This window comes from Acartia tonsa, chromosome 8 (genome assembly GCF_053477335.1).
Source record: "Acartia tonsa isolate MP-2025a chromosome 8, ASM5347733v1, whole genome shotgun sequence".
Lineage (NCBI taxonomy): Eukaryota > Metazoa > Arthropoda > Copepoda > Calanoida > Acartiidae > Acartia > Acartia tonsa.
The window spans coordinates 40756704-40782661 of NC_137267.1; the positions used below are offsets into that span (position 1 = coordinate 40756704).

Here is a 25958-nt window from a genome sequence, read left to right on the forward strand (position 1 = left end):
GGGTTCCTTCGGCTGGCAGGGGGCTCTGGATGGCATGTAGTTGGGCTCTCCCTGCAGGCTGGTGGCGCTGGCTGGCTGGGGGTGACGGGTGTCACCCCTTCCTCTGGGACTGCTGGCTCGTTCCAGGATCCAGGTCTCTTGGTGGCGGCGACGGTTGTCGCCCCAGGCACCAGGTTGGAGGCTGGCTCGTTCCAGGATCCAGGTATCTCGGTGGCGGCGACGGTTGTCGCCCCAAGCACCAGGTGGGAGGCGCTGGATAGCACCCCCCAGTCATCACAGGTGGCGGCGCCGGGTGGCGCCCCATACATCGATGTTGATGCGCTGGCTAGCGCCTCCTGCCTCTCTCGTTCAGCGGCCGCCAGGGCCTCCCCGTACATCGTCTCAGTGACGCTGGGTAGCGCCCCTCCACTCTTGCTGGGTAGGCTCGGCCGAGCAGGCTCCATCATGTTGAGGCTAAAAGGCTGGGGCCTCAGGACTTCTGGCTCGGCGATGTTGTAGGGTTGCACCAACTCCGGCCCCAGGTGGTTGAGACTGAAGCCCAGGCCAACCCGGTTGGGTTCAGCCGCGCCGCCCAGTACGTTGATCCTAGCTGGAACGGTCCCAAACTGCGGCATCCCGTCGGCTCGGTCCGCGGCTTTGGGGGCGGCTGCTTGCTGCGGTGGTGCTGGGGGCGCGCTCCCTTCCATGTGGGCCACTCTGCTGGGCTTCCCTGGAGGGGCACCCTTATCGGCGGTGCGCCTGCGGCTGGCTACCTGGGCCCAGTCAGCTCTGCACTCGGCCGCCGTGTGACCGTCATAGTGGCAACGCTCGCACTTGGCAGAACGGTCACGGCGTGGCTGGGTGCGTCTCTCCTCTAGGCTAACTTCCATAGGCGTTGGGCAGTCTCGAGCTCGGTGGCCTCTCCCCTGGCAGCGGAAGCAGCGACCTGGAACCTTGTCATCTGGAGCAACCCTCCCCATCTGGTGGAGACCCGGAGCCAAGGCGCCAATCTCCATTGGCTCCGACTTGTCATATTGGGGCAACTGGATGCAGGCAGATCCAGTCAGCCCGTCGGTAGAATCCACTAGGCACACACCCTCCTTCAGCTGCTTGGTAATCATGGTGACGGTGAACATGGCTCTACGAGTGTACTCAGGTACACTCATGATCTCATGTCCCATCATGACGCGTTTCACATTAGCGTTACGAATGCCACGATTTAATTCGTCCACCAACAACTCGAGATCCTCATGGCTGTAGGCGTCCCTATACAAGGCACACTTAGTTGATATGTATGCTTGTATAGGTTCTGTCGAGTGTTGCTTGTAATCCCTAAACGCTTGTTTAAGCGTTTGGGATTCAAAAGCAGGACGAAATAGCATTTCACACTCGGCCTTGACCTGTTCGTAGGTCAAGGCTTGGCCTGCCTCGCCAAACAGATGGGACGCCATTTCCGCCGCTTGCCCTACCAGTGACAGTAAAAGGGCGTTGCGGCGGTTGAGGGAGTCATGGGGTGGCACGCGGTAAGCCGCCCATGACATCTTGAGTCTGCGGATATGTGAACTCCAGGATTGCTTGGGCGGTCCTCTAAACTCCGGCAGGTTACTCAGCATCAGCTTGCGGTACTCGGCTGGAGCCGGCTGAGGGTCATCCTGGAGCCATCCTGGGGCTTGGTTGCCTCCTGGCGCTTGCGGCTGTTCCATCGGGTCAACGGTTCAACGGCGGGACGCAAAGTTATAAAGTAATAGAATAAATGGTTTGTCACTTGAGGCTTTCTAGCCTAACAGCCAACACTGTTTTTATCACTAGGTTGGTAGTTTAGTTACAAAGATATAACTTAGCTGTGCTTATCACTAGTTGGATTCTGAGGTTGTAGAGTAGGCTGGTAGGGGTAGATAGATGTTGAGGGTCTGAACTGCTGTCAGGAACTGATTTGGTTTTCCTTTATCACACTATAGGTAGGAGGAGGGAGCTTGTAATTCCTTATTTTCAAAAAATGCCTCTGTTAGATGCTATGGAGTAGCTCCGCTCCGGTGTGTGTGTGTGTGCGTGAAATCTCCTGCCCTTGCAACGCGCTTACGCACCGTCAAATCCGCGCACACAGGTAAAACGCGCACTTATCCCTCAACTCGCTCTCTCATTGGTCCGCTTTGTCCGTTGAATTTTATGATATTTCCGCACTCCGTTGCGTTACCCGTGAATGGCGCTCTGTGTTCCCGGTCACTAGCTCCACACCGTGGACGGACTTAGTCTGGTGTGGGTAGGAGGGGAGAAGCGCGTGAGGGGACGGGGGTAAATCCGTCCGTTCCCCCTGTGAGGAAGGGGGGAGTGCTGTGGGTTTGAGGTAACTGTGTGATGAGGTAATGATGCCTTTTCTCCTTAATCCTAGGCTTATCTATTATATCACCTTGATTGTATTTCCTTCAGTGGAGAGTGGGCTCCTCCCTTTCCTCTGGAATAAGGGGTGTATTGTTGTTGTGCTGTAGGCTTGAGGGGATTAGATTGTGTATCAGGGTCCTTGTTATATTACATCTAGCTTCTATTTTTGTCCTTATCACAATTACATAACAGATTTGTTTACCAACCCTGTTCTATTTTTAGTTGTTATCACAATACACAATAAATCCAAGCCTGTTCTATTTTTAGTTTTATCACAACACAACAAATTGTTTGCCAATCTTTGCTCATAAATCTATTGTTTAGCCATCACACCAGGGTGGTAATCCCTGCAATGTGATATAATATCTGTTTTTCTAGATGGGTGGCTGCGTTGTAGCCTCTCAGGATACTTGGAGTTGACGTAGTTTTCTCTGTTTTGGTGCACTACACTCGTATGTTGGCTCGCAGCTCGCAGCTATGTGGCGTGTTTCAGCCTATCGGCGGCAGGGAATGTCCCGTCCTGCTAGCGCCGCTGATCCAAATCCGGCTGATGGCGGCAGGGAATGTCCCGTCCTGCTAGCGCCACTGGTTCGGATCCTGCTATCTCTTGCAGTAAAATTGGCCTATTTTCAGCCGTTTACACTTATTTGGCTTGTTTCAGCCGGTCCGCAGGCCTGTTTCAGCCCTTTGAGCGCTCAATTCTCCGTTAGATGTCGGCGCTTCTCGCGGTTCTTCGTCAAGTTTCGCTGTGTCACTTCCACAACTGCCGGATGCAGAGTTAGACCTTGCTGTCCAGGGTGGGTAATTCAGGTTGCTTGTGTCAGTTTTGCCAGTTTCACTGCTGGGAGTACCTTAGCCTCAGCTGCGCGTCTGCTCTACACTTGTGGTTCGCCGTAATCTCACACAGCTGTCACCAAAAGTTGTGGTATCCGCCGAGGATAAAGGGCAGACACCGGAGTTCAATTAGATTACGGCAGTGTGACAGACGTGGACACCTGACTATAGAGAAGCTACGCTTCTCTAGCATTCACCAAATAATAATCAACATCTATTTCAGTTGTCACTTTATTGCAGGTCTAAAGGGTACTAAAGCTATATACAACAAACAATAACTACACAGATAGGAATAAATAATCATAACATAAAAGCATTATAATACATACACAATAGTCAGTTTGGGCAATAATGATCCCCCATCCCTGGAAAGGGTGGGGGGAATTAACAATACAGTTAACCATAATAAACTTGGCAGATTCAATCATTAATTTTAAGCATAGGGAGGGGGTCGTCAGACCCCTTCCCCAGGACTCGGGGGAGGGCCATTGACCCTCCACCGAACCCCGGTCAGGGGTGCCATAGGCATGGCTCACGGTTGCCGAATACCACATGTGTACTGTATACAATAAACCTGCACCACACCAACACATCAAATTCACAAAGGATTATTGTCACCAGCCATTCCTTTCAATTTGGGCCACTCAGAACATTTTTAAACCTGCACTAGAATTAGAATAAATAAAGTTTCTGTTTACTAAAGATCAAAAATTGGAAAGGGAAGAAAAAATGTTGAAAATGGAAATGTGGAGAATAAAATGAAACGCAAAATGGGCAAAAAAAAGAATGAAAAAAGAACTTTGAAAAAGTGGAAAATGGAATAAAGATAAAAAAGATTGAAATTTAATTAAAAAAGATTAAATGAATAAAAGAAAAGAGGCAGAAGAAAAATGAAGATAATTTCAGATAAGAAAATAGAAAACTAGAGAGAGAAAATAAATCAAACATGCATGACAGACGGACTGACAGAAAGAAAGAGACAATCCCTAATGGAGTAGCAAAATACTTCAATACAATCAGAAAACAAATACAAAATACTGCAAATTGTTAAACATCTGGCTTATTTATTTCATACTTCCTTCCTTTAATGCAACATAAAAATGTGTATGTACTGAAATACATTGACTTTGATGGCCTATTTACTTCCTTTGTGGCTACAAGCTGCTATGCTAGACAGACAGGGTGCTTTAATTAAATTCACCTTAATGAAATTCTAAAGGAAAAAAAGGTTTGAATGAAGAATTTAATTCAATGTAGCATATTAGTTGTTGTATTGAAAATACTCTTTAAAATTATTGCCTTACTTCATATTCATATATTGAGTAAAAAAGATTAATAACAATTGAACTAATAAGATTTTAAGTCTAAAATGCTTAGTTAAAGATTTATTTGTCAAACTGCTAAACCACTTAATAGGTATGTTGTATAAGTATTACAATAATGTTGTTGTATAACAGAATCATAATTGGTATGCATTCTCCTAAATTGATTTCAGTATTATGTTATAGCATACTTTGACAGTTTTACTACAGTAACAAACCTACACATTACTACACATGTCACATTATATTGCACAGTAAGTTTATAATACAGTCAAAGAAAATGTTTGAAAGTCTACAAAAATTTTAATCTACTTGTTTTTCTGCTGGTTATGAACACTGACGGTTTGAGAGAAATTGTCCATAACAAAGAAATTTAAGAGATTAGTCTATTTCTCTTATAATCGACTTTTGGCCACTTATATTTAAATTTTCCTATCTTCAGACAACTGCATATAATAATAATATTTGACAACATATTCTTGAAAACATGTATTTTATTTCTTTAATTTTAAAAAACGACTTTTAACTTTTAAACTATTTTGAAAAATGTTTATGAAACCTTATGAAAGAACTTCTATAAATTTACTTTGAAAATGCCAAAATGCAATGACATTCTAATAATGGTTAGAAACCTTCCTTCTCTTTCTCAATTTCCTTCTTTAGTAGAAATACTGTGTGTTTTTACAATAATGACAGTTAGGTCTAATAATTTTAAAATAAGAAGTTTTGGAACATGGAAAAAAACGAAGTTTCAGGCTTTGTCGTATCTTCACAGTAGCTCTTTAGTAGTTTAGGTTAGATTAATGTTAAGAATTGCCCCGCATGATTAGGAAATTAGGCCTGCAGGGTTAGACCGCAGGGGCTAGAAATTGGAGAAAAGCTACTGTGAAAATAGGGCGAATACTTTGTTTTCTTTCCATGATCTGGATGAATTAAATTAAACATTATATGTTAAAAAAAAGGTATGTGAGTATGCAGGAAATCATTTTGTAAAATAAATTACATCCCTAACATAATATTGGTCAAACAATATTTAGTTTGATAAGATTTTTAACCAAATGTTGACTTGTATGACAAGGTTTCCAACAGATTTTTTTTTATTTTTGTGGTTTTGTAAATTCAAAAAAATGTGCATAGTAAAAGTTGTTGCCAGGCCATAGATTTGCCAATATATGCTTTTACAAGTCATAAAAATAAAAGAAGAATTTTTTAACCAGATATTTTTGGAAAACATTTTTTCAGAGTTTATTACATTTCCCATTGAAGAGAATATTTGTGTTACAAGATTTTAATATATATATCATTTATTTACACATACAGCTACAGTATTAATGATAATGTATGCAAAATTCTCATTATCAATGTATGAACATTTGTATGGACATATTTGCAGTACCTAACTCCTAATATTTGACAACCATTCACTAAATATCAATGTTACATTGGAACAAACCTCTGTAGAATTTGGATAAAGGCAATTTTGTTTCAGGCTGATAAATCTATCATAAATTTTCACCAATGTTTTCTTATTTGTATGGTCTAACGGACCTCTAAAATAGTGGTGTCTTTTTGCAATATTAGTCCAATTTTAGATTTATTCTTAAATTTTCTGAATAAAAATAAAGTTCCTCTTTTTCATGAAATTCACCCTCTGACAAAACCCTGTGCTTATGCATATTTTGAGAACAAAATGAACTTCAGAGGAGCAGAAAGGGATATTCTGGTCATCAAACTAAACAAGATCAAATTCAGGTAAGTAAACTTACTGTTTCTGTCCTTTAATTTCATTGCCTGTAATGGTTTTGTCATTTTTTATTAAAATAAGTTATAGGTTTAGTGTTGTTTATACCTGCACACAAGATTTATTTAAAATTTTTCTGAAATATTTATTACAAATTTTAGTTCTGAAATATTAATTACTAATAGTTTTTTCTTTTTCTTTAAACTGTATCTTTATTTAGAAACCCAGGATGTGAATCAGGATCATTCAAAATCAGCATTCAAGATCCCAACCAGGAATGAAACTTTTAAATAATAACTTAAAATTTATCTTATGAAGATAGGTAGTGCAAATGGGGTGCTTGTCCAAAATCTGTGATATGGAGATCGCTCTTCTATGAGTACTACTTAAATCCTACTTTTACTGCAATACACATAGACATTCTCAAAATCGGCTTGTTAGTGAAGAATGCTTTTCCTTTTATTCCCACAAGTATAATATGAATTTGGTTAAACCCGTGGCAGTCCAACAAATACCCACGCACGGTATTATATTGCTTTAAACTAAGAATAAATGGCTGGTTATGATGTTCGATCTATATAATATAAGTATATCAAGTATATATTAAGGAAGATGGCTTAATAAAGTGTATTTATATATACAAGTGAATCAGCTAAGTATGAAAGTTACAGGATAGGAGATAATAAACAGAAGTAGTGTAGGACAAGAGATTGCCTAAGTCCAAAGCATCTAATTGTGCATAGTGTTAGGCCTCTAACATAAGACCTATGCACAATTCATGCCAAGTACAAAGGAACCTAAATTTAATACTATACAATGCATGCTAAATTAACTAAGTCATTACCTTTAAGCCAGGAGAGAAAAGGAGAACTTTTCAGTTCAAGAGTTAGTGAATAACTAACTTATTTAAAGAGGTGCAAGCCATAAAGACAACTTCTAACCAGGATCTAGTCCTGTCTGTTCAATTGAAGTGTTTGTATGTTAAACTTGTGACGTCAATGTAGCTGTGGCTATAGGTATACTTAGTCATACATAAGGGTTACATGATTACTTTAACAATAGATACAATGTTTTGTATAAGCATATAACATTATTCAATCACATAGATATTACCATGGATAGGCTAGTATTACCCATATATGGTGTTATATTGGTAATAATAGACTTGAAATTACATAAAAATACATTAAAAATGCCTGAGGGCTGACCATATTATCTGTGTCTTGTGCCCTGAAGTGCGCGAGATAATTACACAGAGCTGTCAATCAAAAGTTGGAAGAATATCTCTTGTTGTATAAATTTATGATGAAATTTATAATAAAGTAAAGTAAGATTAATCTAGAAGCGAAGCTTTTCTTTAAAAGTATTTGTCTGTACGTTCAAATCATTTGAATTTAGATCTTGCATCTCCAAGATTTTACCTAATGCAGTAATAGATAAAACAATTTTTTTTTAAAGTGTAAAAATCATATCAAAATAACCTTAAACCACACATAATTAAAACTAACATCTGGACTTTCAGATATACCAATAAATTAAATTTTTATTATATCTCTTTGGAACATAAATCCTCAAGTAAGTCTTTGATTCAATAGAATGATTCTAACAGCATAAAAATTTATTCTAACAGCATAAAAATTTCAATTCTTACTATTCTTTATGTACAAACTAACAGATATAAACCAAATTAAAAAAGCTTTGCTTAAAAAAAATACTTTGGATATGTATTGCAACCATTTTGTGTAACCTTATCAGAAAACCCAATTTTCTAGTAATTGCTTTGGAGGATAAAATAAAAGTGCATGTTCTGTTATGTAATAGAACCTGACCTTACCTGCCCTATACTTTATTATCTTAAAAGAAGTGAAGACTTTTTGGCAGCCTTGCATTTTCAGATATAACTTTTTCAGTAAAATTTAACCTCTGAAATCTATTTTAATACATTATACTTTTAAAAATAATCACATCGTCAAAAAAAAAACTGTTGATAATGTTTTTAAAAAATGTGTTTCTTTAACATTTTTTATAGGTCAACAAAATAAGATTTAGAAAGAGTTTGTGTGAACATTTAACCTAAATCTTTCTGTGTTTGTGTGTATTTAAACTTTTTCTTTTTCATATACATCCACCTACCATTAGTGAAGTGTACATATAAAAAGGCAAATAAATTTTTTGAAGTAATTTCAGAAGCTTAAGAAAACTAAATAATTTAGGCCAAATGAATGTATAAATTAATATTTTTATGAAAGTCAAGCATATGTTAATGACTTCCTATTATAATTGGTGATATTGTGAGAACAACCCCATTAGTTGTTAGGTGCACTTTTCATGGAGCTTCAATATTTCTTTAAATCATTTTATTTTTGCTGTATGTGGAATAACAAATTTTAAATAAAGTGAAATAGTACTTCTCAAATGAATACAGCAAAAACAAGATAAATAACAGACCACCCTAATGCAATAATTTGAAGAAAAAAGGTCTTCTATCAGGTTAATCTTAAATTTTTATTAATCTAGAGATATAAATTTAACATCCCCTAATTTTATTTTAAACTTTGGGCAACAAAACACCACCAACTTAATGTTATGTCAATATTTTTAACTGTATTCTAATGCCTTATAATAATTTAGTTAGAAGTAAAATCAGCCAAATTAAGGTTGCCTTATTTTAACATTTAAAAAGAATATAAGGTAATTTGGTAAAAAGATATTTTTGTTAAGTTTTTTATGTTATTTAATATATCAAACTTATTGTTGCTTTCCCTCAAAGTTCCTGGAGAGCTCAGAGCTGAAATAAATTGGGGCGTTGTTTTAGTTTTTTTTTCATTAAAACCCTTTGGGGCTAACCTGTACCCAAAATAAACTAACCTAACTAGACATAAAACAAAATACAAACCTCTCGCTTAGTTTCTTTTTGTTTAAAAAAAAACTTGTTGGAACGGAATCCATGAATAAATGTCCCTCTGCCTGTGAATGCCTGGATGAAAGTTTACCCTTTTATCCGCCAAAATCTTTGGAAAGTTAAACTGAAAGGATTTAAGAACTTGTTTAGGGCAGTCAAAGTAAGTAAAATTTTGTTAAAAACTGTCAGTTAAAGGACGCCTGCAAGAAATAACACGCTTTAACTGCTAAACGACTGCCACAAGAAGACCCAATACCCCAAATTATTAGCCTTCAGCTTCAATAACAAAAAAGTTCTAGGCATTTCAAAATAGCATTTTATGTACAATGGAATTTTTGAAAGATTTCCAATGCTCATAAAATAAAAAACAATATTAAATTACGTTGCCTAGACATAAAATTATAACCTTATCTTTGTCAGAAACTTAGATTGCCTGTAACTGATTACATTTTTACAATAAAAAAACACATTTCATAGTCAAAATCTATGAAAAAAATTCGATTTAAATTGCATTTTTAAACGAAAATCATAGCGGAAACAAAGGGGTAAACTAATACAAGCTTAGCTGTGATTGGTTGTTAAGCTGATTCAGCCTTCTGATTGGCTACAGTACATTCGGTACAACGTAAGTAAAACTTAACTTTTTTTAATGATTTTGACTATAAAAATGGGTATTTTTATTGTAAAAATATAATTAGTTACTGGAAACCTAAATTTATGACAAAAATAAGCTTATAATTTTGTTTCTAGGCCACGTAGTTTAATTTTAAAGTTTTCAACATGAGCATTGCAATTCTTTCAAAATTTCCATTGTACATAAAATGCCATTTTAAAATGCCTAAAACTTTTTTGTTATAGAAGCTGAAGGCTTCAAATTTGGGGTATTTGGTCTACTTGTGGCAGTCTTTCAGCAGTTAAAGCGTGGTATTTCTTGCATGCTTCCTTTAAGCTACACAAATTTTAAGTTTATTACTTTCCAAACTGGTTTCGGCTTTTTAAAACCTTAACCCCTTACAGTCGGGCCCCTTGCCGCACCTTAATCAGTCGGGGGGAGGGGGGGGGGCGTTCAACGCCCCCCCATGTTATCTCAGTTCCTATTAGAGCTAGAGGGCTAAATTTTTTTGTGTAAGTCTCCTGTGTTATGATGAATTTCCGACCTTAAGTAAGTAAAGGTCAATTTTCGCTTCCTTCACCCTTTTATTTAACAACCTTTGTATTTAGGTCCTTTTTTACTTAAAAATTTCAAACGGCTGTAATTTTTTTATTTTTAAAGCTAGAATAAAATTTTTTTTGCAGAAAAATGTTAATCTTTATGTAAATTTTATATTTCAAATATCAAAACATAAATTTCAGCGGCCGCAGCTGTACTTAGAAGCTGCCAGCCGCCGCAGTCGGCGGTCGGCGGGAAAACAGCGGCGGATCTTTGTGAAATTTTTAATACGTTAAGTAGACATGTAAGAAAAGCTTAAGTTTAAAATTTGAAGTCTTTAAGTCAAAAATTGCGGCCACAGGAGCCATTTAAAGATTTCTGGAGACCTGGAGGATCAGGACCTGCAGGATCATACCTGGAACCTGAAATTGACTTGAACACCTGTATTTAATATGAGGATGTACTACTAGAGGATATTTTAGTATTTTGGTAAGATAAAATGCTTTTTTTAAGTCAAAAAATATTTTTGCTCTTTACCTGGATGACCCTGCCAGGTTTGCTGGCATCCTGTGCCCGCCAGGATGGAGATATTCAAAAAATTCCAACTCTCAGTTATGTGTCATACCCAAACTTAAAAAGTCACGCAGTTTGGGCTCTTTATCTTTCACATACAGAAAATGAGATAGAAAAAACCGGATGGGGGGGCGTTCAACGCCCCCCCCCCCCCCCGACCGTTAAGGGTTAAATAAGATGGAAAAAAGCGTCGAAGAGGACAATATAAAACTAGGCCCCCAAACTTTTGTAATAAAGTTTGTAATTAGTTTGAATTTTAACTTTGGGGACTTTTATTTAATTTTGATTGGTTGGTTCATTTAGTTGAGTGCCCAAAAGTTTTAACGACTAATTGTAATCAACAGAAGGGGTAATAAAGCTTATAAAACTTAAAGATAGTCTTAAATATTCGATGATATTCAAAACATTTTTGAATGTCAGCTTTTCAACTTTTGTAAAACTTTTTTCCTGAAATTTTATAAATGTGATTGGCAGGTCACCTTCATGCTTCAGGGAAACAAGGATATGCCATTGAAAAATATAATTTTTCATCCCATAAGCTTGATTGAAAAATTGCATTTTACAGCTTGTCATTATTGGGAATAGAAGAAATTTATTTGTTTGCCATAGTACCTTCCCATTCCTGTAATACTTGACACTTTTATCTAAAAGTTATATATTTTGAAAAACCAACCACTTCTCCCCCTCATCAAGTTTCTAAAGCGATAAGACAATGGCCAAAATATTGATTTATATCTTCTATGATGATACACAAAACTAACCCTTCTGTAAATTACAATTGATGGTTGAAACGTTTGGACACTCATCCTAATGAACAAACCAATCAAATTCTATGAATGTCCCCAAAGTTGTTAAGCCAACAAATATGAAAATATTATTGTTAAACTTTGAGTTCCTTTTTTTGAAAGAATTCCTATTTTGGTAAATGAATTGTTGTAGATTATAGAGTGATGTTGTTGTGACGTCAGTATTAAAATTTAATACAAAAAGACGAGCAAAATCAATTGATATTTAAATAAAATATATTATTATTTATTATTCCATTAAAATTGTTGTGGGGTAAAATTAGCGTAAAATTAATTTTGTGGTGTAACCAAATGCAAGTGGAAAAGAAAATGGAGGGGGGAGGGGGTAAGGAATTGGGTTGTGGAAAAATTTTAACTTAGTTTTGTTTGTCAGAATCCTGGTACCTTTTCCCTGCACGAACTAAATTCCTAAGAAATATTAAATTAATGTGATTTAGACTTCAACAAAGCAGTCAATACTTTATTAAAAAAATACTTTTAAAAGAAAACCTTCCCCTAAAAAATATGAAGTATCATTTAATAATTAGTATGGAGTAAGAACTGTTACTGAGATTTGTGAATCTATGCTTCATCTAGACAGGAACAACATTTTATTCAAAATTTTAATACTTCAATTTTAATAATCATCGGCCGTCTTGTCCGATAAGGTTTAATTTGTCGGTCTAACCACCGATTTAAGCAGTTTTCCTGGACACCCGTCAACGTTATGATTGTCTCCAAAAAGGTAAGTTATGCGTTAAAAAGCTTGGACAATATATCCTATCTCCCTGTTGATATATCATTAAAATTTAATAGCAAAACGATAAAAATATTCCTTTCATTGCTTTAGAATCGCATATCTATATATTAAAAAAATATAGACAGCATATTAACATACAAGATGAATAAAATGTTATTTCGTTGTCCAGTTATCCGTTGGTTGTTAATTCCAGTCTTGTCTTCCTGGATTTTAACACTCTGTCCCAAGCTACAGATTCATTCCAGGCAGAGTTCAGATTCCAAAATGGTAAGTTAACCAGGTATCTTAAGGGATAAGACAATGGCCTATAAATATATGTACAATGTACATCCTCAATGATGATACACAAAATTTTAATTACCCCTTATAGCGTAAAATTAGTAATTGAAACGTTTGAAAACGAAATTTAATAAACAAACCGATCGAAATTTCCTTTAAGTCTTAAAAGTTTATAAGGCAACGAATAAAAAAAGCTATTGTAAAACTTTGGGGACTAGTGTAATAAACAGCCCAATTGTCCCCTCCCTCTGTAAGTTTTTCCATAATTATTATACCTACAAGCCAAGAGTCATCTACTGTCCGTCCATTCATGCAGCTTTAGAACTTATTTGGCTAGTTTATGATGCTTCTAAATATGTGAAGATTCCCCTGAATAGTTATCATTACATTTTTAAAGGAAACACGTTTTTAAAAAACTTATCTTGTCTTAATTTAGTGTTATCAGATGGATATCCACGTCCAAACACAATCTGTGATAATCAAGTCAGGGGGAATGCCTTCCCTTTCTTACCTAAATTACAGGTATATAGATAGATAGGTAGGCAGGTACGTAAACAGACAGACAGACAAACTGACAGATGGATAGACAGACAGTCATACAGACACACAGACAGTCACACAGACACACAGACAGTAAATCAGACTGACAAACAGAGAAACAGTCAAACAAAAAGACAAACAGATAGACATATAGATAGATAGATTTATAATGATTAATTTATTGGTACAATAGATGATTGATTAATTTGATTAATTGATTGAAATAGATTCAAACGAAGAGATAGACATTGTGAACCACCCCAATTTTTTTTCTATTTCAGGGCCAACTTGCGACTCCTACAGAAGTCAGCGTATTTCATTCCTTCCAGGAAATAAATCGATTGGAATTTACATTTTTTTTAAAGCGTAGCTACAAATATAATGCGTAATGTTAAGACGTCTTATAAACGCCATTTTGTAAATTTACTCTTCACCTAAATAGTTATTAACAGTGGCACGAGGAGTGTTTTTCATAACGTACACACAGCCCATAAATCAAAATTTAGGAGGGGGGGGGGGGGGTCATCCTCTTAGTTGACTACACAGATGATCAAAAGTCCGAAAAGTGTCTCTGGATTTTATAACACCCCCTTGAATTAAAAGGGTGTAGCTTTACCTTTACAGTCACCTTGTCTTTTTAAGGTGGGTGTAGAGTCGACCCTTGTCAAGGGGATTCAGCAGTAAGCGATATTATCCGTTACACAAGCACAGACAAATCCTGTAACTATTACTTAAAGATAATTTGTGGTTTAATTATTCTTGTAGCGCTGTAGTAATTGAAAATTTAATTATATTCTTTAGTTTCATTTAAATGATATCAGACAAAAGTAAAATTAAAACAAATTAGCTTTCAAATAAATGTGTGCCTATGAAAGAAACAGAAAAAAGCATTCTATTACAAAATTAATGGTTTTGTAAAATTTGTGAATATGTAAAAATTTTCAGAAATTATAGCATTTGAAAAAGTGGATAAAAAAACTTTAATTTGGCCTTTTTCCAAAAAAAATAGTTGGCTAAAAAATGTGCATGATTTTCCTTTTTAATTGCATGATAACTTTGAAGGGGAAATGGTTGTATAATTTGAATTAATTTTGATGCATAGAATAACATTAGAATAAGATTACGCCTAGTTTTCTCACAGGAAAGTAGAGAATGCCTATGGGAATAAAAAATAGTTTTTAATTTTAGAAGGGCTATTTGGTATATACTTTTATAAGTAACTGTTTGTGTGTGTACCGAAGGATCTCGCTAACCGCTGAAACCATATGATTCTCCTTTACAGTTTAGTTTCCCATAGGTTCTGGAAAGGTTTAAAACTAAATCTCCACCTTTTTTTTTAAATTGAAATATCGACTTTACCACCCTCAACTCAAGATCCCGTAGAGGCCTCTAGGGATGTAGTCTATAGTCATAATAAAGGACCAAAAAACAACATTTATAACATAATTTTAATCTAAATTACTTATCCTTACATCCACGATTTTTACTACTTTTAATACAACTTAAGCCCATAAAGATATCATTTTATGAACATTTAAAACTTGAATTTACAAATTCAAATTAAACTTTGCTGTCTGTATAATATATTTAAATTGATATTTTTATTCATTATAGCCTAAAACTTCCTAAAAGTCATAATGGAAAACTAAATCAATTCAGTGGTTAGCGAGATTTAATGTGGGAGAATTCCTTAATGTTTTATAGTCAGTACTAGCGGCTACGCCCTAGAAGCCTCTAGGGGCACTTAAATCTCCAAAATAGTTAAAAATCCTTCCCTTAACCTATAAGAAGTTTCATTGTAAAGGAGAACTAATACGGATCCTTCACTACAGACAAAGAAAAGCTTAAAACTTAATATAATAGGATGATTGAAATTTGAAAGTGAAGCTTTTCTTTGTCAAGGTTGTCATTGTACGTTCTTAATAAATAGCTTTAATCGTAAATAAAGGCATGTTAGAGTATCTAAAGGATAAACCTATAGATTTCAATCGATAAAATGTTACAGAATCCAGTTTCATGTGAATATAGTTTAGAAAATGGAGCTAACCAGTCTGTCATTCTTACGGTAAAATTCTAATTGTATAGGGGGCAAAGCTACTCTGCAATTACAGGTCAGTTGGTTTGTCTCTAAGTTGAAACGTGGCCCAAATTTTACCTTAACTATTTCATCATAAATTTGTAGCTAATGTCGAGTCATGAAAGTCAAAAATCTTATATTGATCGACATTTGTTGTTGATTATAAATAACAATTGCATGGAAGCTCTTTATAGTGCCGAAAAAAAATGACGTCTAACAATACAAATGACCAATGATAGACAAATACACAGACTAAATTAGCAATGGTAGGCCAATATACATTTTAATAGAGCAATAGTAGGTTTGCATGACGTCATTATATAGAATGCTTCCATTAAATGCATTAAAATATTTTCGCTCTGTAATATCTCTGCTTATACTTGTATAAAAGTAACAGGATGTGAGTGTGTGTGTTTGCTGAAATGTTATCGCTAATTTTTGAACCGATAGAGTTCTCCTAACAGCAGAACCTTTCATATGTTTAGTTTTATAACTAGTTTTGGGAAGGGGACCTCTAATCATCCAAGATAAATAGCACCACAAAAATTACCCCAATTCCTACCTTTTTCTAAACTAAATTCAAAATTTAATTTTTGTATTGTTTAGATATCTGGTACGAGTCCCAGCAAATCTTCAGCTCATTGTCTTACAGGAACAAATTTTATTTATTCAAAATATATTTTCTGATATTACTAAAGATAGTTGACATCAAAGGGGCTTGGTGTTGCTTCGGGTTCTAGGCCTCTCCAATCCCCTTGAAACACACTCCACGTTTTAATTGCGGTTTAAAGCGTCCATTCGCCCAATAGACAACCAAACCTTTGATTGCATGATTTTTGTCTAACTGTAAATCATTGTAATTAATTGCACCTGGCATTTCCACAACTCTAACTATTTATGTCGCGGACCTGACATACCATCAGTAGAAACCATTTTAATGTCTTTAGTTATGACGCGGTGTTAAGTCGAAATTCTAACGTAACACCTTCCCGACGACAACCTTATGCGCTACGTGTTGAGCCACAGTCATTCGTTTACTATAGATAGTTAGATAGATAGATCCATCCCTATTACAGTACTTGTTTTTTTTCCGAATATGTTTTCCTATTTTGGCAGTATAGAATGACCTGGTACAGTAAAGATTAATCTGTAATTTCAAACAAGGAGGACAACATCGTGAAAAGTGGGGCAATTTAGAAAAATATGACAGATAAACGTTATTATAAAATATGACTGGGACTGATTGTCAAAGAATCACCATTTAGATCTATAAGAGTATTTTTTGACATTCTAAAAATGATTATTTATGGAGTCAAACTGCTTATATTAGAGCTTATCATTTTTGGAATCCTCATAAAGCTTAAACATATATTTATTTACACGATCATAACATTCTGCTATACTGAATAGACGCATTTATATACACAACAAAACCTAGATTTATAAAAAGCTTCGCTTTTAGAAACATTAATCTTGTCTTTAAATCCTACAACTTTCTTCTTCTTATATCTCTTCTTTTTTTTTCTTGTCGGACATTTTGTACAAAACTTTGTCTCGTGTATCGATTTACTTTACTTGCTCTGAAAATTGGTTGGTTAGATGGTCAGTGATGCAGATAGAAAATTTATTTTTAAAACTCTCTCTCTCTACCTACCTATATTTCTCTCTCACTCTTTCTTTTTAAAAGCGAAGCTTTTCTATAATTAGGGTCGGTCCGTCCGTACGTCCGTAACGGATAGCTTTTTTCGTTAATTTAGGCAAGTTAGAATTGTCCTATCGATTTCAAACTTTGCATGGTGATTCCTGTAGTGGTTAGGTACGATTTAGAAAGCGTAGCAACTCTATAATCGTTACTAGAATGTCCGTACGTCCATTTTTATTATGTTGATTTTCAACTTTTTTAACAACAAAATTTGTATCAGATAAAATTATCCGATTGATCTGATTTTTTTAATACTGATTCCTATGACAAGAGAGTACAATATTATAAGCAAAGCATCTCTATAATCAAGTCCTAAAAATGTAAGTATGTCTAAAACATTATCCTGTATCTAGCAGTTTTTCAACAAATTTACTTATAATTTTGCTTTGGCTCCTATATATTTATATACTGATTATTCAGGTCTGACTTTATACAAGTGTTAATGTCCATTTGTCCTACCGTTTCAGTGCTTCGCTTTTATGAATGTTGTTTGTCATCCTTGTTTATTATCAATTTTCGTTACTTTATCTCACACTCTTATTGTTCAACCTTTTCACTTTATGCTACTATTTTTTCCACTTTTTTTCTTCCTCTGTCTCTCCTTTTTTCTTTACCTGAATTATTACTTTCTTTATCTCTCCGGGTTCTTTTATATATTTGTTCATTATTTTCTTTACTTTATATTTCCTTCTATTCTTCATTTCTAAAGATAAATATTTAAATTTAAAGAAATCTACTTTGATTTTAAAAGAAAGACCTTTGACTGTAGTAATTTACGTTAAATGGCCATTTACAGACTTAATACGTCTACATTAAATGCCCTGAAATAGTTCTAGCCAGGGCTAAACGGTTTGGTAAAGTTTCAGCTTTGAAAAAATGTAAAACTTAAAGCAAAGTTAACAAATCAGACGAATAGACAAACACAAAAAAATTTGAAGAAACAGAAATCTATTTGGGAAAAGTTCCAAGGCGAGTCAATGAATTGGTAAAATACATGATGCTTAACTTGGAAGTATTTACATTTTAAGCCCTGCATGATTATAGAGAAGCTCTAGTTGGTACATTAATTACAATCAATCTAGGAATTACCTCATCTAGGGGCTCAATTCAAATAGGCAGAAAGGGTCTAGAACAATAAATTAAAACCATAAATAACATCAAAAGACCTGTGTGAAGTCTACCTAAAAAAGAAAACCTCAGTGTGATTGAGATCTCAAAATTGAAACGTACTACTTTATGTTACTGAAATAACAAATTTTGCATCAAAAAGTTAATTTTAAAATAAAGAAGTTCTTTTTTTTGCGTAATTCCGAAAAGTTGGGTGTTTGGTTGTAATCAAATGCTCTTGTTAAGTCAAACTGTTCTTAATTCTTAACAATTTAAAACATACACATTTTTAAAAAATTACCTACTTTATGATTACTTTACCCCTGTCAACTTTTCCTCTCTGTCTTCTACACTTTTTATTCTTCAGGCAAAATTAACTTTCACAAATCTTAAAACAGAAAAATATCAATTTTTTAAAGTGTAATTCGATTCCCAACCCTCCCCTTCCAAGTTATTTTTTCTTGGGTATAGAGCAATTAAATCTTATATATATTTTTAACAAAGAAGAAAACATCCATTAAAGCTAAGTTCTAAAACGGTATGACAAACAAACATATACATTTGTAGAGTGTCAGATCTGAATAAAAGAATATAAATGTATAAATGTACACAGAACTGTTTGTAAATTTGTGCCTCGAAAATAAACTGCTTCAATACATTTTTGCATACTTACATTTTCAGGTTTTGATCATAGAGATGCTTTGCTTCCTAAATAGTACCTAATTGTAATAGGAATACTCACGCAAAGTTGTAATCGATAGGACAATTAATTTTAATTATCGAAAAGAGGAAAATGGTCCTGACGTCTAGTACACCACAAATTTAATATTTGGCTACTAATGCCAGAAGTGGTATTTCATGTGTTCCAATAGCAGAATTCAGGGTTGAAACATTTAAAAAAACTAAAAGTTGAAGTTTGATGTCACAAAAGCTTTTGATGGTGTTTAGCTTGGAAAGATTTTGACTAATCTTTAGCTTGTCTTTTTTTTGTTTCTTTTTATGTTTGATATATAACCGAACTTTTGTATACAGATATTAGAAAAAGTTTCAATAGAGTAGCAATTACCCCTCTAGTAAATTAAACTTATTCGTTGAAAAGTTTGGACACAACTAATTTTAACAAACAAATCAAGATTTCAGAATTTTTTAGAATAAGGATTTATACAGTGAGAGAGAGGGGACAATGGGCTGTTTAATTCTAGTCCCCAAAGTTTTATAATAATGTTTTCTTATTTGTTTGCTTAACAACTTTAGAGACTGTAGCGAATTTTGAATGATTGATTCATTAAGTTGAGTGTTTAAACATTTCAAAAGGGGTATTTTTTATTCATAATTGGGGATGTACATCAATTTATTGGCCTTTGTCTTATCCATTTAGATCCCTGGGTTTGATAAAAGTTCCCTACAAAAGACGATAAAAATGGAATAAAAAATGTTAAATAAAATTGTTACTTTAAAGGCTGTGATGGAACTGGATGTCAGTGTATTACAAGGTAAATTTTTGATATCTGACACATAACAAAGAAAACTATATTCAAAGCTTTTTATATTGCAATAAAAAATGACATAAAACTGGCTTAACTTTGGTCAATTAAAATTTATACTGGCCTGCCATTGGTAATTAGGCCTGTGTATTGGCCTATCTTTGGTAATTTGTATTGTATAACGTCATTTTTTATAGGCACCATAAAGAGCTTCACCATATCAATCAATTTGATTGAATAATGATCAGAAAGTAAATATCTGGTTTTATTAGATTTGGATTAGACATGAATTTCTATTCTCAATATTAATACATATTTCTTGCTATACGAGAAAATTAACTACCCACCTTCTCGGTTGCTCTAAAGCCTTTCTCTAAAGTTTATACCTAATTCTCTTTCTTTGACTATACAACTTTCTGCTCTCTATTTTATGTAGACAGCAGTTTTTTTCGATAAAATTACCCGATTCCAAAGAAATTTCAGTAATTTTATTTAGTTCGTTGGTTTATTTGTCATACTACTTTAGATATATTTTTAAAAGGTTTGGTGATTTTCTAGTTTGTCTTTAGTATTCTTTCCTTTTCCCCTTCTCTTTTTCATGACCACTGACCATCTGCTTTATGATTAGATGTGTCAACTTGTCATACATGAATTTTGTCATTCTTGTTTCATTATGATTTTATTTAGGAGTTCCCTAACCCTGGTAGACCACCTATTGGTGACCTCCTCGAAGAATGGAATTGTTGGTTGTTTCTGTGGAAACTTCCAGGTGAATAGTTTATATTCAACGGCCGCGGCAATATCGTTACTAAAAACTCGTGGCAGTACGTTGAGAAAGCCGATCAAAAGTCAGAAAAGTGGTGTCATAAAAATGAGGGATTGTCCATCTATTTTTGGGGGGTTTTCTTTCCCACTTCTCTTCTAATCTTCGTCATTTTCATGACGTCACGTGTCTAATTTTTAAGCGGCTCTCTCTCGTACTCGTGGCGTTTAAAGCTCCTTATAGTGCCTATAATAGAAATGATGTCATACAATACAAATTAACAACGATAGGCCAATACACAGACTAAATTACATTTTTAAAGGCACTATAAAAAGCTTCGTGGCGGGTTTCGTGTTCGAGTCTAGACCGTCGCATCGTACTAGAATTTCCCTTCAGCTGCTATGACTGGCACGTTATATGTAAATAGAATAGGGTGAGGGGTTAAGTGAGATCCACTAGTAAATTACTGACTGATCCTAGGGCCTCTAGAGACACTTGAAGGAAGGGACCGTAAGGTTATTCAGTCGAACCTCCACTTTTAATAATGATTCCCCCAAAAATAGTCATAAACCCTTTTTGGAAGATTCGCTGTTAAAGAAAGCTATTTATATCGGTTCAGTGGTTATCGAGATTTATCACAACAGAAACACACTCACAGATAGAAATCATGTTACTTATTAATTGGTTAATAGATTAATATTTGTATTGTATTTTAGAAATTATTGCCTGCTGTTTACAGAAGCTCTGATCAACTCTTTATCAAATATTTTCATGCTACTTCTAATTCAAGGTTAGTTTTTGATGCAGCAGCTTAAAGAACCTAATAAATATTAACATCATGCAATAAAATTGACCAACGCTAGGCCAGTATACATTTACCATTGGTCAAATACAATGCATACTGGCCTATCTTTGCTCATTTTTTATTATTGAAAGCTGCTTCTTTTTGATGGCCTGTTTTTTCGGAGGACCTGTGTTCGAGTTTCGGCATAACAGTTTTAAATGGCCGACCATCGAACAAATAATGAACCAGTTCTGTCATAGGCTAGCTTGAAATTTTTGAAAAGTAAATGTTTCATATGGCCAATAAAATTCTACAATATTTTAACTATAAAAGTAGCTTTTTTTGTTCATCATATTTTTTTTTGGGGGGGGGAGATTTATTTCTCGTCCATAGTCCTATCCGAATATTTGTGAACAATGTAGAACATACAATAACTAGAAGCCAAGACCAGGAATTGGGTCAAAGTTTCAAAACATTTACTAAACTACATCCACACACACACACACCAGGGAGGGAGGGGACATTGGGCTGTTTATTACACTAGTCCCCAAAGTTTTATGATAACCTTTTAGGGTAACAACTTTTAGGACTTTCATTGAAATTTTAATGGTTGTTTTATTAAGTCAGGTGTTCCAAACATTAAAAGTACTAATTGTAATCTACACAAAGGGTAATTTTGTGTATCATTGGGGATGTATAACAATTTATCAATTACCAATCCCTGCACACACTCACACACACACACCTGAATTTGATTGTTTACTTGTTTAACACTGTATGATTATGTAGGGCTTGCTACATTTCAACAATACAACAACTCTAGAATCAACATGGATAACACCATCCATAAAAGCAGTGCTGCACAAAGCATATGTTGAAACAAACGGACAATAACAATTCTAGAGAGTTTACAGAACCTCTTTATAGTGCCTATAAAAAAGATGTAATCATACAACACAAATGACCAATAATAGGCCAATTATACACAGACTAAATTAACAATGGCAGGCCAGTATTAAGTCATTTTTTATTTGCACTCTTAAAGCTTCCCTTTTATAATTTTACAGAGAGTTTGTCGTCTTAGGAATTACTGTTTCAAATATTCATATTATATACATTCTAGTAATAGTTATAGAGTTACTTCAAGCTCAAATTTGTACCTTATTGTTCCGAGAATAAAGACTAGATTTGACATTAAGCATGTTAAGTAGAGTTATGATTTACTGACAAACTACTTTAAAGTAGTCTTGCACCTATAATGTACACGCACTTGCATACAACCAATATTGTATTGTGTTTACTCTTAGAGCAAGTTACATTCAATTTACATAATTGGCCTTCAAATTGGCCTTAGAAAATTACAACAGCAACAAATATTCAATTGTTTTGATCTTTTCAATATCAAACATTTTTCATATTAACAATGTGATTAGGCATTATTATTATTTCAGTCAGTATTATGATAAATAAGAATTGATTTTGACAAATGCTTTGCTTATGTCTAACTGCTCTATTTACAAAATTCATAACAACATCAAGAATTATAAAAAAAAAACAATTAGATAAATTTTTCTGATTGGTTGTATCTGTATAGATCTGTTTATCCCTGCTCTGATTGGTTGTCTTAATTTTGTTCCCTTTATCCCTGCTCTGATTGGTTATCTTAGTTTTCTTCTCTTTATCCCTGCTCTGATTGGTTGGCTTAGTTTTGATGCACTGCACACCTTCTCTTGAGCACAATACATGCTTACATTTCAACTAAAACAAAAGGTTATCTTAATTTTGTTCCATTTATCCCTGCTCTGATTGGTTATCTTAGTTTTCTTCTCTTTATCCCTGCTCTGATTGGTTATCTTAGTTTTCTTCTCTTTATCCCTGCTCTGATTGGTTGGCTTAGTTTTGATGCACTGCACACCTTCTCTTGAGCACAATACATGCTTACATTTCAACTAAAACAAAAGGTGCGAGTCTGACAAATATTGCTCCACTTAACTTAAAATACAATGTTAAATTTAAATAGCCTCAAACCTAGCAAGGAAACCCATAATAAAAACTTGTAGCCTTAGAGTAAATTTTAATAATAGTTTTAATTTAAATGGTTTAAAAAGTGCCAAACCGACCAACTAACATGGATTTTTAAATTGTCATGGGGTAGCGCAGCAATAATCTGCTGTATTATTTGGACATAACAAGCATTGATTGCCAATATTGAATGTTGAATCTGAAAGCTTGAATACTCCTACCAGTGATATTCATCCAAAGAATTTACTGAATTATATTATACTATCGGCCTCGCCCCTAGCCTCTAGGGGCTTTGCCCCAAGAGGTGATCAAAACAAAAATTAAGGCGAAATTCATAAAAGGACCAAGGAAATCTTCAAAAAAAAAATAAAAAAAGAACCAAGGAAATCTTCAGCCAAAAAATTGGGGGGGATTTTTTTGTTTTTAGGGGTTTGGGGGTGTCCCACCCCACGAGAAAATAGCCTAAAACCACCACAGGACCAGTAGGTATATTCACTGAAGAGTAGAATCCGATCGGTTCAGTGGTTACCAAATATTAAGGAACAGACAGACGGACAGACATCAAGCTACTTTGTATTATAGATTATATTTCAATGAGCATCTACTTTTTAACTCACTTTGTCAGTTCGTACAACTATGACATTAAGAAATAGATGATTGGATTTTTTCGTCTGCTATGATACTTCACTTAAATTGACAGGGTGTCTTACTAGCCATCAGATAGACAGTAATATGGAATTTTTAAGGGAGGCTCTACTCTATAAATTAGTCATTCTTAGTCGTGTTTTTTTGCTTATCAAAGATCATTTTGTTTTGAATTACTCCCTTCGCTACATATAAATGTAGTCATCCATAGTTTGTTTCATTTAAAGTTGATACATTTTCAGAATTTTTGAAGTTTAAAAACTAACTTCCTATTTAGTAAGATGTGAATGTGGTTCTCCTTCTTCTTTACACTACAAACTTATTACTAGCAATCAGATAGGGACGGGGGGGGGGGGGGGGGGGGTTGAGTAAGGTTAAGATGCACAGGGCCTTAGATTGCAGCTTATCAGGGAGGGATAGAATACATGGCAGAATAAATTGCCAACAGTATCAATGTCCAATGTCTAGAATTTACATTTTTGTCTACTTTTTTATTTCCTTTTAGAGCAAAGCAGTTTTATTTTTCTATTTTAGATAATAAATGCAAGTGGTAAAGTTTGAAATAACATTTTCGTCCAATTTATACATCCCTGTATCCCTAACAACTGCAAGATTTTTGCATTTTAAAAACCTTTAACACTATTTTCTTTCCTGAGGGTGAAGGTTGATTTCTTTAGATGTTGAAAATATTTTACATAACTTTATGATTTTTAAAAAGTAAACAACAAAGTAAAGCCTTTGCTGGTAATAGTTATTTCTCGCATCGTATTATAAACGGCTTTCCGCGGATATAGAATGTACAATTATAAGATTGTACATTTTGATATTCGTAGAAAGCTGGATATAATACGATGCTAGACATAGTTTTTTCGTATGGATGAGAACCGGTTCCTATCCACCGGATTCGAATGAATACGAGAAAATTATTTACCAGATTTAAAACTAATATGTTTTAACATGTTCTTGTGTGAGTTTGAATTAAACTACTTATATTCCCTGAAAAGCTCAACCAAATAAGTCTAGAAAATAACAAGAACTGAAAATTTAAACAGAAACAGGGACAGCCAGACAGATAGCAACATTTATACTTGGTATAATAGATTCCATTGTTACAATTATTACTCTTTAAAAAAACAACTATTACTCTTTTAAAAAACAACTATTACTCTTTTAAAAAACAACTATTACTCTTTTAAAAAACAACTATTACTCTTTTAAAAAACAAATATTACTCTTTTAAAAAACAACTATTACTCTTTTAAAAAATAACTATTACTCTTTTAAAAATTTGATAGCTGCACTACTTTTAAAAATAATTGTCATAGTTAATAAGTAAACTAGCGGCTTCGCCCATAAAAAGGCAACAAAAAAATGACCAAGGAAATCATCATCAAAAAAAAGGAGGGGATTTTTTTTATTTTTGAGGGGGTTGGGGGTGTCCAACCCAAGAAAATAGCCTAAAACCACCACAGGACCAGTAGGTATATTCCCTAAAGAGTAGAATCCGATCGGTTCAGTGGTTACCAAGATCTTAAGGGACGGACAGACAGGCGAACGGACAGACATCATTCTACTTTGTATTATAGAATAAGTAAACTAGAGGTTACGCCACCAGCATATAGGGGCTCTGCCTTCGAAGTTGTAAGGAAAGTAAAAAAAAGCCTAAAACCCCTTTGTGGCCTATGTGAATTTTCCCTAAACTAATTGGTTCAGTAGTTATCGAAATCTTAACTACCAACCAAAAAACTTTATATACGAGGATAAGTATTTCTTCCAAATAAAAATTTATTTAAATTTAAAGATAATTCATTTTATAGAGCCTAGATGAAAAATTGTTTTGCTCTGGTAGTAAAGTCTTGATTAAACAAAAGAAAAGTTTTTAACAAAAGTGTGTACACTGGTACAGTATACACAATACACTTATATTTGTTTTACACTTAAATTATATAGTTCTTCCAAATTATTCTGTTATAATAATTTTTAGTCCTTCACAGTGTTTTCAATTGATTTTTCTAGCCGTTTTAATGTCATTTGATAGCATAATTAATCAGTCAAAAATATCATATTTCAAAAACATAAAATTTGATAAAAGCCACTTTCCGAACTTTTTAAAAAATACGACTAATTAGT

General features: G+C 34.4%; 2 protein-coding genes across 2 annotated transcripts in view; both read left to right on the plus strand.

Moving 5' to 3' along the window:
- The window catches only part of LOC145326615 (uncharacterized), a 70075-nt gene extending 57769 nt beyond the window's left edge, over window positions 1-12306 (plus strand). The window contains exons 20-22 of the mRNA XM_080169985.1: window positions 6216-6266; window positions 6476-6528; window positions 12212-12306. Coding sequence (XP_080026111.1) covers window positions 6216-6266; window positions 6476-6528; window positions 12212-12306 — 199 coding nt within the window. The remainder of the gene's footprint in view (window positions 1-6215; window positions 6267-6475; window positions 6529-12211) is intronic.
- Window positions 12307-12597: 291 nt separating this feature from the next.
- Window positions 12598-25958, plus strand: part of LOC145326947 (uncharacterized) — a 41494-nt gene continuing 28133 nt past the window's right edge. Inside the window, exons 1-8 of the mRNA XM_080170396.1 lie at window positions 12598-12692; window positions 13141-13226; window positions 13526-13570; window positions 15247-15309; window positions 15928-15971; window positions 19588-19623; window positions 20302-20383; window positions 21094-21167. The gene's annotated coding sequence lies outside the window, so the exon portion shown is untranslated. The remainder of the gene's footprint in view (window positions 12693-13140; window positions 13227-13525; window positions 13571-15246; window positions 15310-15927; window positions 15972-19587; window positions 19624-20301; window positions 20384-21093; window positions 21168-25958) is intronic.